At 36.6% G+C, this 13,159-nt stretch overlaps 1 protein-coding gene across 1 annotated transcript in view; it reads left to right on the forward strand.

Annotated features, from left to right (window-relative positions):
* The first annotated feature begins 5,376 nt into the window (after window positions 1–5,376).
* Window positions 5,377–13,159, forward strand: part of LOC149794208 (uncharacterized) — a 73,443-nt gene continuing 65,660 nt past the window's right edge. The window contains exons 1-3 of the mRNA XM_089966542.1: window positions 5,377–5,432; window positions 12,106–12,166; window positions 12,773–12,855. Of these exons, the coding sequence (XP_089822668.1) occupies window positions 12,115–12,166; window positions 12,773–12,855 (135 nt within the window). The 5' untranslated portion in view covers window positions 5,377–5,432; window positions 12,106–12,114. The remainder of the gene's footprint in view (window positions 5,433–12,105; window positions 12,167–12,772; window positions 12,856–13,159) is intronic.

The following is a 13,159-nucleotide window of genomic DNA, read 5'->3' on the forward strand; positions in this document are numbered from 1 at the left end:
TATATAAATCTCACGCTTGTACTACTGTATGTATGTCTCTGTCTCTGTTGTGTTTGACCCTCTACCATCATTGTCCCTAGACAATCCCACCATGTTCAATTCCCCTTGACGCTATACAGACCCACCATGTTCAATTTCCATATGTTCAATTCCCCTTGTCCCTAGATAGACCCACACTTTATTCCCCCATGTTCAATTCCCCTTGAGGCTAGAGTGGCCCAAGACTTTTTCCCATGTTCAATTCCCCTTGAGGCTAGAGTAGCCCAAGACTATTTCCCATGTTAAATTCCCCTTGAGGCTAGAGTGGCCCACGATTTTTCTCCATGTTAATTTTCCATTGAGGCTAGAGTGGCCCAGGGGTCTCTGTAATGATAATTCCCATTGAGGCTAGGGTGGTCCACCTTACTACTCATGCACTCTAAAGAGGATCGGGTAAGCAGAAATTTGTTATTTCCTACAGATCCATGGTCTTGTTTGCAAAGATTACAATAATGTCTCTCGTACTGGGTAATTTCTTTTGTAAATAGTTGGCTGGATATTTGAGTTCCGAGACGGATCCAAGTCTCTTGCCGTCTTTTAACACAGTGAAATTTTGTCATGTACACATGAAATGGGTCAAAGGTTGTATTATTGACAAGCTTTAGCGATATGATACGAATTAAGTGCAAATAATAGCTCCGATATTCTAATTCTGCTCGTTGAGGGTAACGATCTAAATGCGGATATATTGCCAGAAGTAATCGCACATAAGATTGTCGAGTTTGTTATTCTGTTACACAGGAAAAACCATGTCAAATATATGCTGTTCTTTGTCAGTTCGTGTCTAGATTTCATGCAACTTTACAACATTTACGTGTATCTATGAGACCAAAACATGCGCAATGAAAGCGAAGTTGAATACTTGCCACTATCTTCGTCTAATTCCTTGGGTCTTTCTAAATCATTTATCATAAGCAAGAAGTCTGAAGGTTTTAAGCAAGCTGTGAAATGGGAGCAGTCCATCACTCTCGGATGTCGTCATTTGGCCATCAGCAACATAAGCTTTACTCAAAGCAAAGGCCGACAACATCAACGGTAGACCAAGCTACCATTGACAAAATAAACATAGCAGGTGGTTCAGCAAATTACTCCACTCATCACCGCACAAGTGGACAGTGTACTGTACCACATCTCGGAGCTGCTGAGGCGGACGCCTTGTAATCAAATAACCTGCTATAACCTCTCGTGAACTGGAGCAAAGGCCATCTGCTTTTTCCACCACCCAGCCAGAAATCCACGTGCAAAATACAGTTCAGGCATTTCTTAGAATTATAGCACAGACTACCTTACCCTTAACAGGACCCTACTGTACAAGTATGTAAGTACTAGGAACGATTTGGTTCATAAATTAATATCCCTGATATGCAAAGTCAATCCAATTTTGTCAACGGCTCCACTGTTATCACGGTTCCAATCCTCGAAAAATGAAGACAACAGATTTGGCCTGTATCTTAACATAGATCTTCAAACTCTTCTCTCCTCATCAACAGAACTCATTAAACAGTTTAGATGTATGATAGATAGTGACGAGGCTAAATGGGTTTACTAATCTTGAATTTAGCTTGTTCCGGTTAGAATGTGTGACAAGGCTGTTTTCTGAATCATCTTCCATCTTAAATATTGATCTAGTCAAAACTGACATGCTTTATTCACCACAATGTGCCTCACTGCTCTGCGGGGCCTGCATGCAAATACCAACATAACTGTTTCAATTGTTTCTTAGTTCATCGCTTTGTGAAATGCAAGTTTACTGTTAATTAACCGATCAAATTATTATTTACAGATGTTTCAAAGTAGTTGAAAAGTGGCAGTATACAGTCTTTTCATCGAGTCGACAAACCTAAAAGTCCCGAGGACAAACTCTATACTCACAGCAATGCAAATAGCGTACGTAATGACCCTTATACTCCTTATAAAGCTGAAAGGTTTGCACATTGGTTGAGATGGCATGACTCTTCCAAATTACAGTTTATATTTGGAGTTTATGTGGGTTACCTAAGTTTTATGTCATCAGTTAAAATTCACAATCTCAAATCAGCCAAACAAAATCCTGTTATTGTTCAAGGAACAATTGACTAAGAATATTCTGGCGGCAGATTTTGAGGTCTTTTCAAGAGTCCCCATTTTCCGCTCTTAAAAACACCTGGCACTTTCCGTATGATTGATTACTGACTACATCCTCGGTAATCGTCTCTAAGTGATGATAAACATCCTGACAAAAGTTCTGTACAATTCCGAAATGTGGGTCAGGCTATATCAATTATTAAGAAACCTTATAAAAGTTGTGTTTTGGCTAAAATAGACAAAACTAGTGCTTTAAGTATTGTTATAATCTCCCCACTCATCACGATATGTTTGGCCATAGACGGGATAACATGTAATATTATGACAGGTGTCTTCATTTGAAATTTGGCTTTAGTCGTCCACTTTTTGAATATGTTAGCACTGCGTTCCAGATTGCGACTCACAAATTAGGCATTCTCCACATGGCACAGGTTCTGGATGATGTTATGCTTTTAGATTCGAACTACAGTACCTGTAAGAAGAAACTGAACAAATTTTTAACGCTGCCAGCCGAAATTGATATTCCCGTGTCTGTGGGAAAATAAAACATTTCTTCCCAGTCCAATAATGACCCTTTTGAGTTAGTAATTGGAGTCAATCACGATTGAGTCGGACTTCAAGTAGATAAATTGCTAAATTGTTACTGACACTCCGCGTTTTAAACCTTATGATAGCTCTGTGAAATATCCAATCCATAAATGGCACGCTGAAGTTTGCACGTGCGGTTGCCCTGTCTGGTAGAGCTTTCTTGGGAAAGTTGATTGATTAGTCAGCTGGTGTGTATAAACCACGTCATTTCATAAGCATTACAACTGAAATACGAACTGATTTTCAAATGTGGCGCACATGCCTGAAACAAAAATCAATAGTGGATCTTTATTCTACAGAAAATCGCTGGCCAGACTCAAATGCTTTTCATCTGAACACTGATGCGTCCACGCAAATTGGCTTTGAAAGTTTTAAAATGAGCCATACACCACGTCCTTGCCTATGTATAAGACCCAGCTCTGTAAGGCTGATACAACTTGTAATTACTTATCATTGTAACTGACTTGCCAGATATATTTTTTATCATGCTGTGTATGCTTATTACCTGAGTCTCATTCTTGGTTATAAATAAAGCTTTATTTTTCCTAGTAAGGGTGATTGAATGCAAAAGCCTATGCAGGGCACTGCACGAAAAATGAGTGACTTGCGTAGTCCCAGTATTATGTCGGTCTAGATTGTTTTAGCTTTAAGGGTAAAAATGATACAATGAGGCAAAATCTAGGCAGGTACCTATTTGTCCTATGTAGAATTTCCTATGAGATATCACAAGTCGCTGTATCATATATTATAGAAAAGGCATTTTATAAACAACGTTAAGCCTTCGATATACTAACATAATATTCCTAATGCTGAAATTCTTCTTTCCTTTTAATTGTCTGCAGTGAAAATGTTTCAAAATATAATTTTTGTAGTCTTATTGCTCACATAAATTCTACCTATATTTCTTGCGATCTTCTCCTACACACTTCATCTATAGTTACTGGCGCAAATATCTTTTTGATAGGTGTGAAATAGCATTGTTGAGCGCCGTAAACAGGGCCACCCAGACCCCTGACTGGGGTAACATCTGCCGTAGACACTTGAGAACTATGAACACAAAAGAAACCATTACCTATCCGGCCATTAAAAGTCGCCAAGTTATGTTGCAAAATTCTTAAAGTATATATTAATTTTCAGCTATTTATCCTAGTCTGTCAACTCATGTTCAACCGCAGAATTTTATGGAACTCGCTTCCAAATAATGCAAAAGATGGTTGCATCATTTAATGATTTTATTTTATTTTAAATGTCAGACGATGCAAAAGCAATAAATGCAAATGTGTAATGTGCAAATAGCTTCATACTGGTATTAACATCCGCTTGGTAAATTTTTATAACTGCACGTGTTTCAATTTGCATACACTTTAGTTACTTTGAATTATTCATAGTTTTTGTTCCCTGCAGATTTTATTCTGCAATATGTGTATTTGTACATACACGTGAAAAAAATCCGTCATTTAATTTCTAGTAAAATTGTGTTTTTAACTATAAGGTGATTTTATGTATTTGTGTTTGGTGTTTCAATTCGTAATGTTTATATGTATTAGGTAGGGTGGATGTGTGCTCATAGAAAACAGTGCACGCATTTTGTCAACTTATGTACAATTATGTGTTGTTTTATGTACTACGATACTGACTGGATGTATATCTTTTATTTTTATCTGGAATCCATTGCCTGAAATAGAATCATGTGCTTGACTGTATAAAATACTATACTTACTGAATGCATGTTTGTAAAAGCATGTACAATTATGTGTTAATGTACTGATCGATTTATGTAATTTGTATATGTATGTACCCGATTAAATCAAATACAATTATGTGTTACTGTATGTGCTACTACTGTAGGTATTAAATGTATGCTTGCAATTTGCCTATGAACGCACTCGGTTAAGTCAAATACAATTATGTGTTACTTTATGTACTACTGTAGGTATTAAATGTATGCTGGCGATTTGTCTATGTAAATACTTGGTTAAGTCAAATACATTTATGTTGTTGTTGTTGTTGTTCTAGGGTTTAACGCCATTTTTCAGCACAATACAGGCTATACATGGCGGCCAGTATAACTGATGGAGGAAGAACCCTAGAAAACCCAGGGAAGAACCACCGACCCACGAGAAGCTACTGGCAGGCTTTCCCACGTACCCACGCTAGCCAAGCCTTGGACTCTAACCCACGCAGACAGAGGTGAGATGGCAGTGATCCGGAACGGTGAGCGCTTTAGACCACTCGGCCACTCGGGGCCCCGCCAATTATGTGTTACTTTATGTACTACTACTGTAGGTATTAAATGTATGCTGGTGATTTGTCTATGTATATACTGTATTTGGTTAAGTCAAATACAATTATGTGTTACTGTATGTAATACTGTATTGACTGCATGAATGCGTGTGATCTGCCTTGGTGACTTTAATTACTATTTTGAATTGTCGCTATTAAAAGTGAAGTCGAAATTGTGTTATACATGTTGCAAGCATATGCACCGATAATTTTTTTTAAATTTGACTTGAGTGCTACAGGTCACTATTTTAGTCCAAAATGAAGCTCATTGCAAGTTAATATTGCTAAAAATAAAAGTCCTTTCTCCTGACGGTTCCTTAAGACTCTTAGTGTAATTTGCTCTCTCTCGAGTTTTTAACCCTTCGGTCATTTGGAACATGTGTTATCTAATGTCACGAGCAGACGAGATAATGTGCCAGGCTAAAAGGCGACATAGTCAGAAGAGAAAATACGGAGCGGTAAGTAGCGGCATGCACATTATAGTCGGTAAAATAATAATGATAATAATAATAATAATAATAATAATAACAAGTAGTAGTAATAGTAATATTAGTAGTAGTAGCAGTAGTGATCTATACAGGATCATACACTCAGGTATAAGCTAATTTATCATATTCTTCGATAGTGTACCTAATAAATGAAGACTCTCTAAACGGATAAATTATTAAATACCTATGTCGGAATATGGTCATTTCAACCTACGCAAGACTATACGAATACCAGACGTAAAGTAAAACATGAATAAACCGTATGGACTTTCGCTTAGTTAAACAGAAAATGAGGGAGAACAGAAAAAATCCATAACCATGTCAGTCACGGAACATCCCGAGTCTATGTTGGGAACTGCCCAGTCCCTTTTATACTGATGTTACCACATTGAATAGATCTTGCACTTAGCCCCAGGACAAGTATGGTTTAATAGTCAACCTATATTTAATAGGAGTTAATAGACTCACTTCTCTTAAGAAGTGAAAATCGAAGAAAAGTGAAAATCGACAAACAACTATCTCTCAACTGAAAAGTAGTCAGATCACAGCATCGGCATTCCTTCCAAATCAAATGGCACATATATCCGGTCACAGAGATATTCAGTCCGGGAATCACATTAGAACTATGGTGGAAGGGGGCAATTTCGTAAATTGGCCCCTTTTACTTTCTTAACTTAAGGCTATGGTGTGACGTTTTGAGCTATTATTGTGTAATAATTAAAGATATGGATATATTTGTGAATTTGGTCTTTCCGGCTTGTGTTGTTCTTGATATTGATGTGAGGCATGTACACCTCATGTAGTTACTGCACAGTATGTAGCCAGTGAAATAGCAATAGTCGGCTAAGAAGCAGAGCTAGTCACTTATAGCAGTACACGCGTTGGTTCAAGACAAGAAGAATATCTCAGAAACTGCCTGGATGACAACTAGTTTGAATTGCATGAAGCTATTAAGTACACAATGTTTCTCAAAATTATCACGCAGAGAAAGGTCTTGTATTTGCACTGTAAGCATCACGTGTTCTCAAAAATGGCCTTTGGACATGCAACATGCATGTGTAAATTTGGAGGTGGGGTGCATACACATTTTATTCTATGAATTTCCACTTATTCTTATATTTATTTTATAACACCTATCCTCACTCATGTATTTTTTTAATGAATTTTTATATTAGGCAGGTGTATGGAACATTAAATGTGTGCATATATTATGTCCCTTGCACCCTATATGAATGTAAACCGACAGCAGCACAATATAATTACATTAGTACTATTTATACATCCAGTGATCTCCCCATAGACGGATATCAAACAACTAAAATGATATTCCTTCTGCTATATCATACACTTCATCTGTTGTTGTTGTTGTTGTAGGGTTTAACGCCATTTTTCAGCACAAGACAGGCTATACATGGCGGTAAGGTATAACTGGTGGAGGAAGAACGCTGGAAAACGCCGAGAAGAATCACCGGCCGACGAGAAGCTACTGGCAGGCTTTCTCACGTACCCACGTTAGCCGAGCCTGAGAGTGGAACCCACGCAGACATAGGTGAGATGGTAGTAATCCGTAACGGTGAGCGCTTTAGACCATTCGGAGCCCCCACTTCATCTGTGATGAACGTACAAGGTGGAATTGACACTCGTCTCGGTGGCAACGTTACAAGAGTCTTATCAAAAGCCGTGCATATTGCGCCTCAACAAACCAAGCTGACCTGACCAAGGGAACTGTTTACATAAAAACAGGAATTTCCACTGTAGATCCAGTGTTGAAAAATGATGCCTATTGACTGGAAGCATAGTTGAAATTTGAATTGTTATTTTTACAAAAAACATACACAAATATACCTCAGAATGTTATTAGTTATTGAACTGTGCAATATTGCCTCAACTACTGTCGATGAATTTTTTTCCACGCGCAAGAAGTGAAAGGTGCATGATTTAAATCAGAATGAAACAAAATACCGAAAATGATTTGTTCTTCTTTCTATCTACATTCATTCGACTCGAATACAAATTATTTGCTAAACAGAATCCCAGATTGGAAATAATGTAATACTGAATTTACGAAACTCGTTGAACAATTTCTAGTCTTGCTAGCCGATGCACGTAAAAGCTGGAAATTATTCAACTCGTTTCATAAATTCAATAATTGATCATTGCATATTTGAGATCCTCTCTATATTTATAAAGCTTTCAGCGGATTGGTCTCGTGTTGTACGGCAGAGCATATATATGAAGATTACTTTAATTCAAAAGTATTTCAATTCAAAATGTATTCTCCATGGTATAACAGTGTTATCGACCAGCTTCGCACTGCTAAAAGAGACCACCGTAAAGCTGAGAGGCTTTGGCTTTCGACCAGACTCACTATTCATAAGCAAATATATGAATCCACTAAGAAGAATGTCACAGATATAGTCCATGCAGCGAAATCAGCCCACTATACTACTAAGATCATGGAAAGTTCCAGCTGCAAAGTGCTCTTCGAGATTACTAACAAGCTAATGTCAAGGAACAAATGTACATCACTTCCGACTACCTTGTCTCCAGTCGACATCCCGGACCTGTTTGCAAATTGTTTCCGTGACAAAGTACAAACCTTTATAGATAGGCTTGACAACACAATTTCAATTGACTCGTCACCATACAGTTGGGATATAGAATTTCAGCGGCAACCATTAGCAGCATTTGAACATGTCTCTATGGATTTAGTAATTACAATCGTGATGAAGAGTGCACCAAAGTCATGTGAACTTGATCCAATTCCAACATCACTGCTGCTTGAGTGCTTAGATCCAGTATTGCCTTCACTAACTGATGTTATTAACACCTCTCTCTCATCCGGGGAATTCTCATCATTTTTCAAATCTGCCATTGTAAAGCCTCTGCTGAAAAAACCTACACTCGACCATAACGATTTAAAGAACTACCGCCTAGTTTCTAATATCCTATAAAAAATCTTAGAAAAAGTTGTTCTATCCCAGCTTGTATCTCATCTGAATTCAAACAGTCTTTTCGGCAATGCACAATCTGCATATCGCCCTTGCCACAGTACTGAAACAACTCTTCTAAAAGTAGTTAATGACATTCTCCCTGCTTTGGATAGCGGAAAGATTACAGTCGTCACCCTCCTTGATTTGTCTACAACATTTGACACAATAGACCATGATATATTACTTCACCGTCTCCAGCATGTATTTGGCATTATTGATACAGCCTTCCTGTGGTTCAAGTCCTATTTGGTCAACAGGACACAGATCGTGTCTGCAAATGGAATACACTCCAGCCCAGTTAATCTATGGCGTGGTGTTCCACAGGGGTCTGTTCTTGGACAGTGTCTCACCAATTGTACGATGATGACACCCATATATATAAATCTAGCCACCCAACTGAAGTTGATGCTACCATCCAAGGTGTAGTGAGGTGCATTTCGGATGTGAAATCATGGATGACATGTAACAAGCTGTAGATGAATGATGATAAAACTGAGGCCATTCTGATCACAACACAAAGACTTTCTCAATCACATCCTTTACCTCAAACAATAAATATCAGCAACACCAACATTAAATTCAGTACGAAACCTAGGTGTTACTCTGGACAGTACTCTCACATTACACCATCATGTCATGAACATATGCAAGGATGCATATCTTGAGCTGAGAGGCATCATCTCCATTCGCAAATATCTTTCAGCTGATGCCACTAAAACACTTGTGTGTTCATTAGTACTTTCAAGACTAGACTATTGTAATTCAGTTCTGTCTGGCTCATCTCAATATCTACTCAGAAACTTCAAAAAGTTCAAAATACAGCTGATAGGATCATACTTAGAGTAACACGATCAGAACACACCTCCCTGCTGTTCTGTACCCTACACTGGCTATCCATTCGATCCAGATTCAAACACAAAATTTGTTCTCTGTGCTACGTTTCACTGACGGACTCCAGTCCAACATGCCTATCCGACCCCACCCATGTGTACACACCAGCAAGATACTTACGCTCCTCTTCTGACATTCGTATACTCATTATTCCCACTATGAAAACGAAGTCATATGGACAACGTTCTTTTGCATACCAGGACCAAGCAACGTGGAATGAATTGCCCACTGAACTTAGACACAAAACACAGTGATTCCATTCAAGAGTGCTCTTAAAACTGCAAGAACAAACTTAAAGACCTAATAATGTTTCCTACCTTAAATATTTTCCGCATGTATTTTATGTTTTCTAATTTCATGGTGTTTTTTGTTGTAATCATATCATTATATATGTTTTTTATAGGTGATGTCTAATGTTGTAAAGCGCTTAGAGGTTCTAAAGATTAGGCGCCATACAAAGTCCTCATTATTATTATTATTATTATTATTATTATTATTATTTAGTGTCGAGGCAATCGGGTTATAGTATTCGATCAGAATATCGCTTTGGCCATATCTGTCAGGTCGAGAAATATGTTTCCATCTGAGGGAAATATCCGAGTAATGTTCCTATCGGCATAATGCCTTGCACATGGACACAACACGGTAGTAGACACGCCCTGATCTGACGGAAGAGTTCGAGCCCGTGTTCTTTTGGTTACGAACTTTTTTAGTATATATTGCATACAAATAAAGAAACTAGAAAAATTGGCTATTCGATCCTAACTCTGAACAATTCTTTCTTTTTTGGGTTACACTATTCAACAATTGCAAATTAGAACATATATTTAATTGTAATCTGATTAAAGTGATTCTACAAATTACATTTTTATTATCTGTACTTTTAACGTACCGCAATTAAACTATTTGGAGCATGTTTCAACGAAGATATGTTTGATTGAATCCATGATTAAAGCCGTTTCGAAACGACCTGGTGCCATTTCACCAGGTCGTTTCACCATCCATCTCGAGACCCATACATGAACTTGAAACGACACTGTGCCATTTCGTAACTTCTACCTGGGCATAGTCTTGAAACGGTGCCGAACCATTTTTGTAACCGTGCAATTTTACTTTTAGTTTATTTGATGATGCAATTTGTATCAAAACCCGCAATTGTTCGTAAAGGTGAATAAAAATGTTAATACACTGTGTATACGTTATCACAAAAATATGTATACAAAAAGAAAGGAATAATAACTTTTTTCTTCTGAATGATAATGTTAATAAAAAAATATATTTATTGATGCGGGTTATTATTTTTTCAATGATTTATGTAATGACTCACTTATTTCCAAGTTTTACACACACACACACACAGACAGATATATATATATATATATATATATATATATATATATATATATATATATATATATATATATATATATATATATATGACACATCTATTACATAAAATACTGGAAACTGCATGCACAGGTACCCGTTAACAATCAGTCTAAAATTAATTTCGGAATATAATTAATTTATGCACATTAGTTGACGTATAATTTAATAATTTAAACATGCACACGGTTTTAACGTGATGAACAATGCAGCAGCATTTCAAGGTACGAATAATCACTGTGTAACTTTCAATAAGGTGAGGAAAAGACCAGGTAGTCTTCACTCCGTGTTCACTCCACCGAAACAATGACAACTGCTCAAGAAAATCAGGCATTGTTTTACTGCTACGTATACATTACAAAACAGCAAATGCGATAAAAATTCAATGGTAGAACAAAAACCTACGATGCAGTTAATAAATGTACATGCATAAACATAACACTGGTGGTTCAACCAACACATGTCTTTGAAAGGTGATGGTAGACTGAACAAACAAGTATAGCAACCAGATATGCAAAACACGTCGTTCGATATTAGCATAAACAAATAAAATGTACTAGTGCACCGTTATATTTGGAAACAAACCAAAACTAAAAAGATAGCACTTGCTTAATTCAGACAAATCTACTGGCACATTCAGTTTTAACAATTGTTCAGAATTTCGTTGTTGTATGCCGTCCTCTCTTAAGTCCCACAGCTTTGTTTAATTCACAACATAACGTCTAACACATTAAAAGATAGCGAACCACTGAAGGTAGTTGAAGTTGACACTTAACCGTTGAAAGAGAAATTATTGAGGGAGGAAAGATAATTATGACGAAGGCTTTAAATCAATGCCATAATTTGTTTAATTATACAAGGTTTTGGCAATCTTCCTCCTCATCCATGCAGCTACACCAAACTCAATTCTGATTTCAAGTGGAAAAAACGTTTAACCAATCACCAGTCCTTTACAAAATAAATACATTCAAAAAATGTTGCAAAAACTTCCGATTTTTGACTGTTGTAAATGAGTGAAATCAAAAGCATCATCAACATCCTTTGCCATTCTATACTACATATCACTTTTTATGTTATACAATGTGATGTTAAAGAATTTGGGGAAATAAAAGACATCACCTTATAAACTAATCTTTTTAATGTTGATGGTACAATTCGATTTGACTGAATTAAATAAAGACAATTTTCTTAGCGATGGTTAGTTGCGCAAAGGTCAGAGATTCGATTCCGGGTCCACAGTACATTAAGCTTTCGGCGTATCAGGTAATTGTAGCGCATGCTCTGGATAGAAACACCAGAATGAATGTTGAGTTCAGTGAGACAAGCATTCAAACGTACAAGTATTATTTACCTTGCTTTATTTTTACTTTCAGGAATAAACAATGTCCACTGCATTACATTACCTGGCCATTAGTGTTATACATGCAACACTTGGTGAGTTATTGCATACTCGTTTAACTGTCATCATATTTAGTTAAAGTCTGTCTAAATACACGCTAGGCTCCTTTTCGTTGGGCGATTTATTTTAAATTGTAATACAACAGAGAAGAGACCAGGACATACGTTATTATGGATGAATGTCTTAAACCACTCAGAACTATACATAGAGAATTTTTGATTTGAGAATAATTGAAATATCCAACTATGCCTTCTGTCCTGTCGATATGGCATTTTATTCCATTAAACTTAATTGCAAGAAAATTGGAAGGTAAAAATTGCCTTAAATGGGTATGTTCTTCAAGATGTAGAGCACGCAGCAGTTGTTACAAATGCATGTGTCTGTAAAACATGCTCTAATAACAATTATTATAAACATCTTATATCAGTTACAATAAGTAACTGAAAAAAGTATTAAATAATATTTGAAAAGCGGCAGTTTATCAACCAATCTGCTGATTAGCATTATCAGTTTCATGTTCTTTTATTCACTGTGACAAAATTAATCACCCAAGCTTACTTCATATACCATTATTCTTTTTTGTTGTTTTTTCTTTTGTTTTTTTTTTTGTTTGTTTTTTGTGTGTGACAATTTTCTTTCAGGCGCCGGACCACTGTGTTTTGAGTGCAATGATATTCCGAGCCCACAAACCTGCCAGTATATCACTCGGTGCGGAGAACACGAGGTGAAGATTTCAGTATCACTTTTAGACATTATATTTTTTATTTTTGTTTTTAAAAAATGCACTATTATTGCAATGCGTATAGAATGATAGCCAACATGATGCACATACTTAGTTTTGTTTTACAATTCACTCGGTTATAGATAGACAAGTCGTTTTGCCATTCTTCTTAATTTAAGAAAAAACTTTATTCTTCTTAAACAGGATAACTAACTACACGAGAATAGTTATAAAAAATAGGAAGGGGCGATAAAAGGATGATTCGTAATGATACAGGGACGTTTTTTCAGTAATTATATTTTACTCT

Source organism: Sinohyriopsis cumingii, chromosome 8 (assembly GCF_028554795.1).
Source record: "Sinohyriopsis cumingii isolate HCF-2022 chromosome 8, ASM2855479v2, whole genome shotgun sequence".
Classification (NCBI taxonomy): domain Eukaryota; kingdom Metazoa; phylum Mollusca; class Bivalvia; order Unionida; family Unionidae; genus Sinohyriopsis; species Sinohyriopsis cumingii.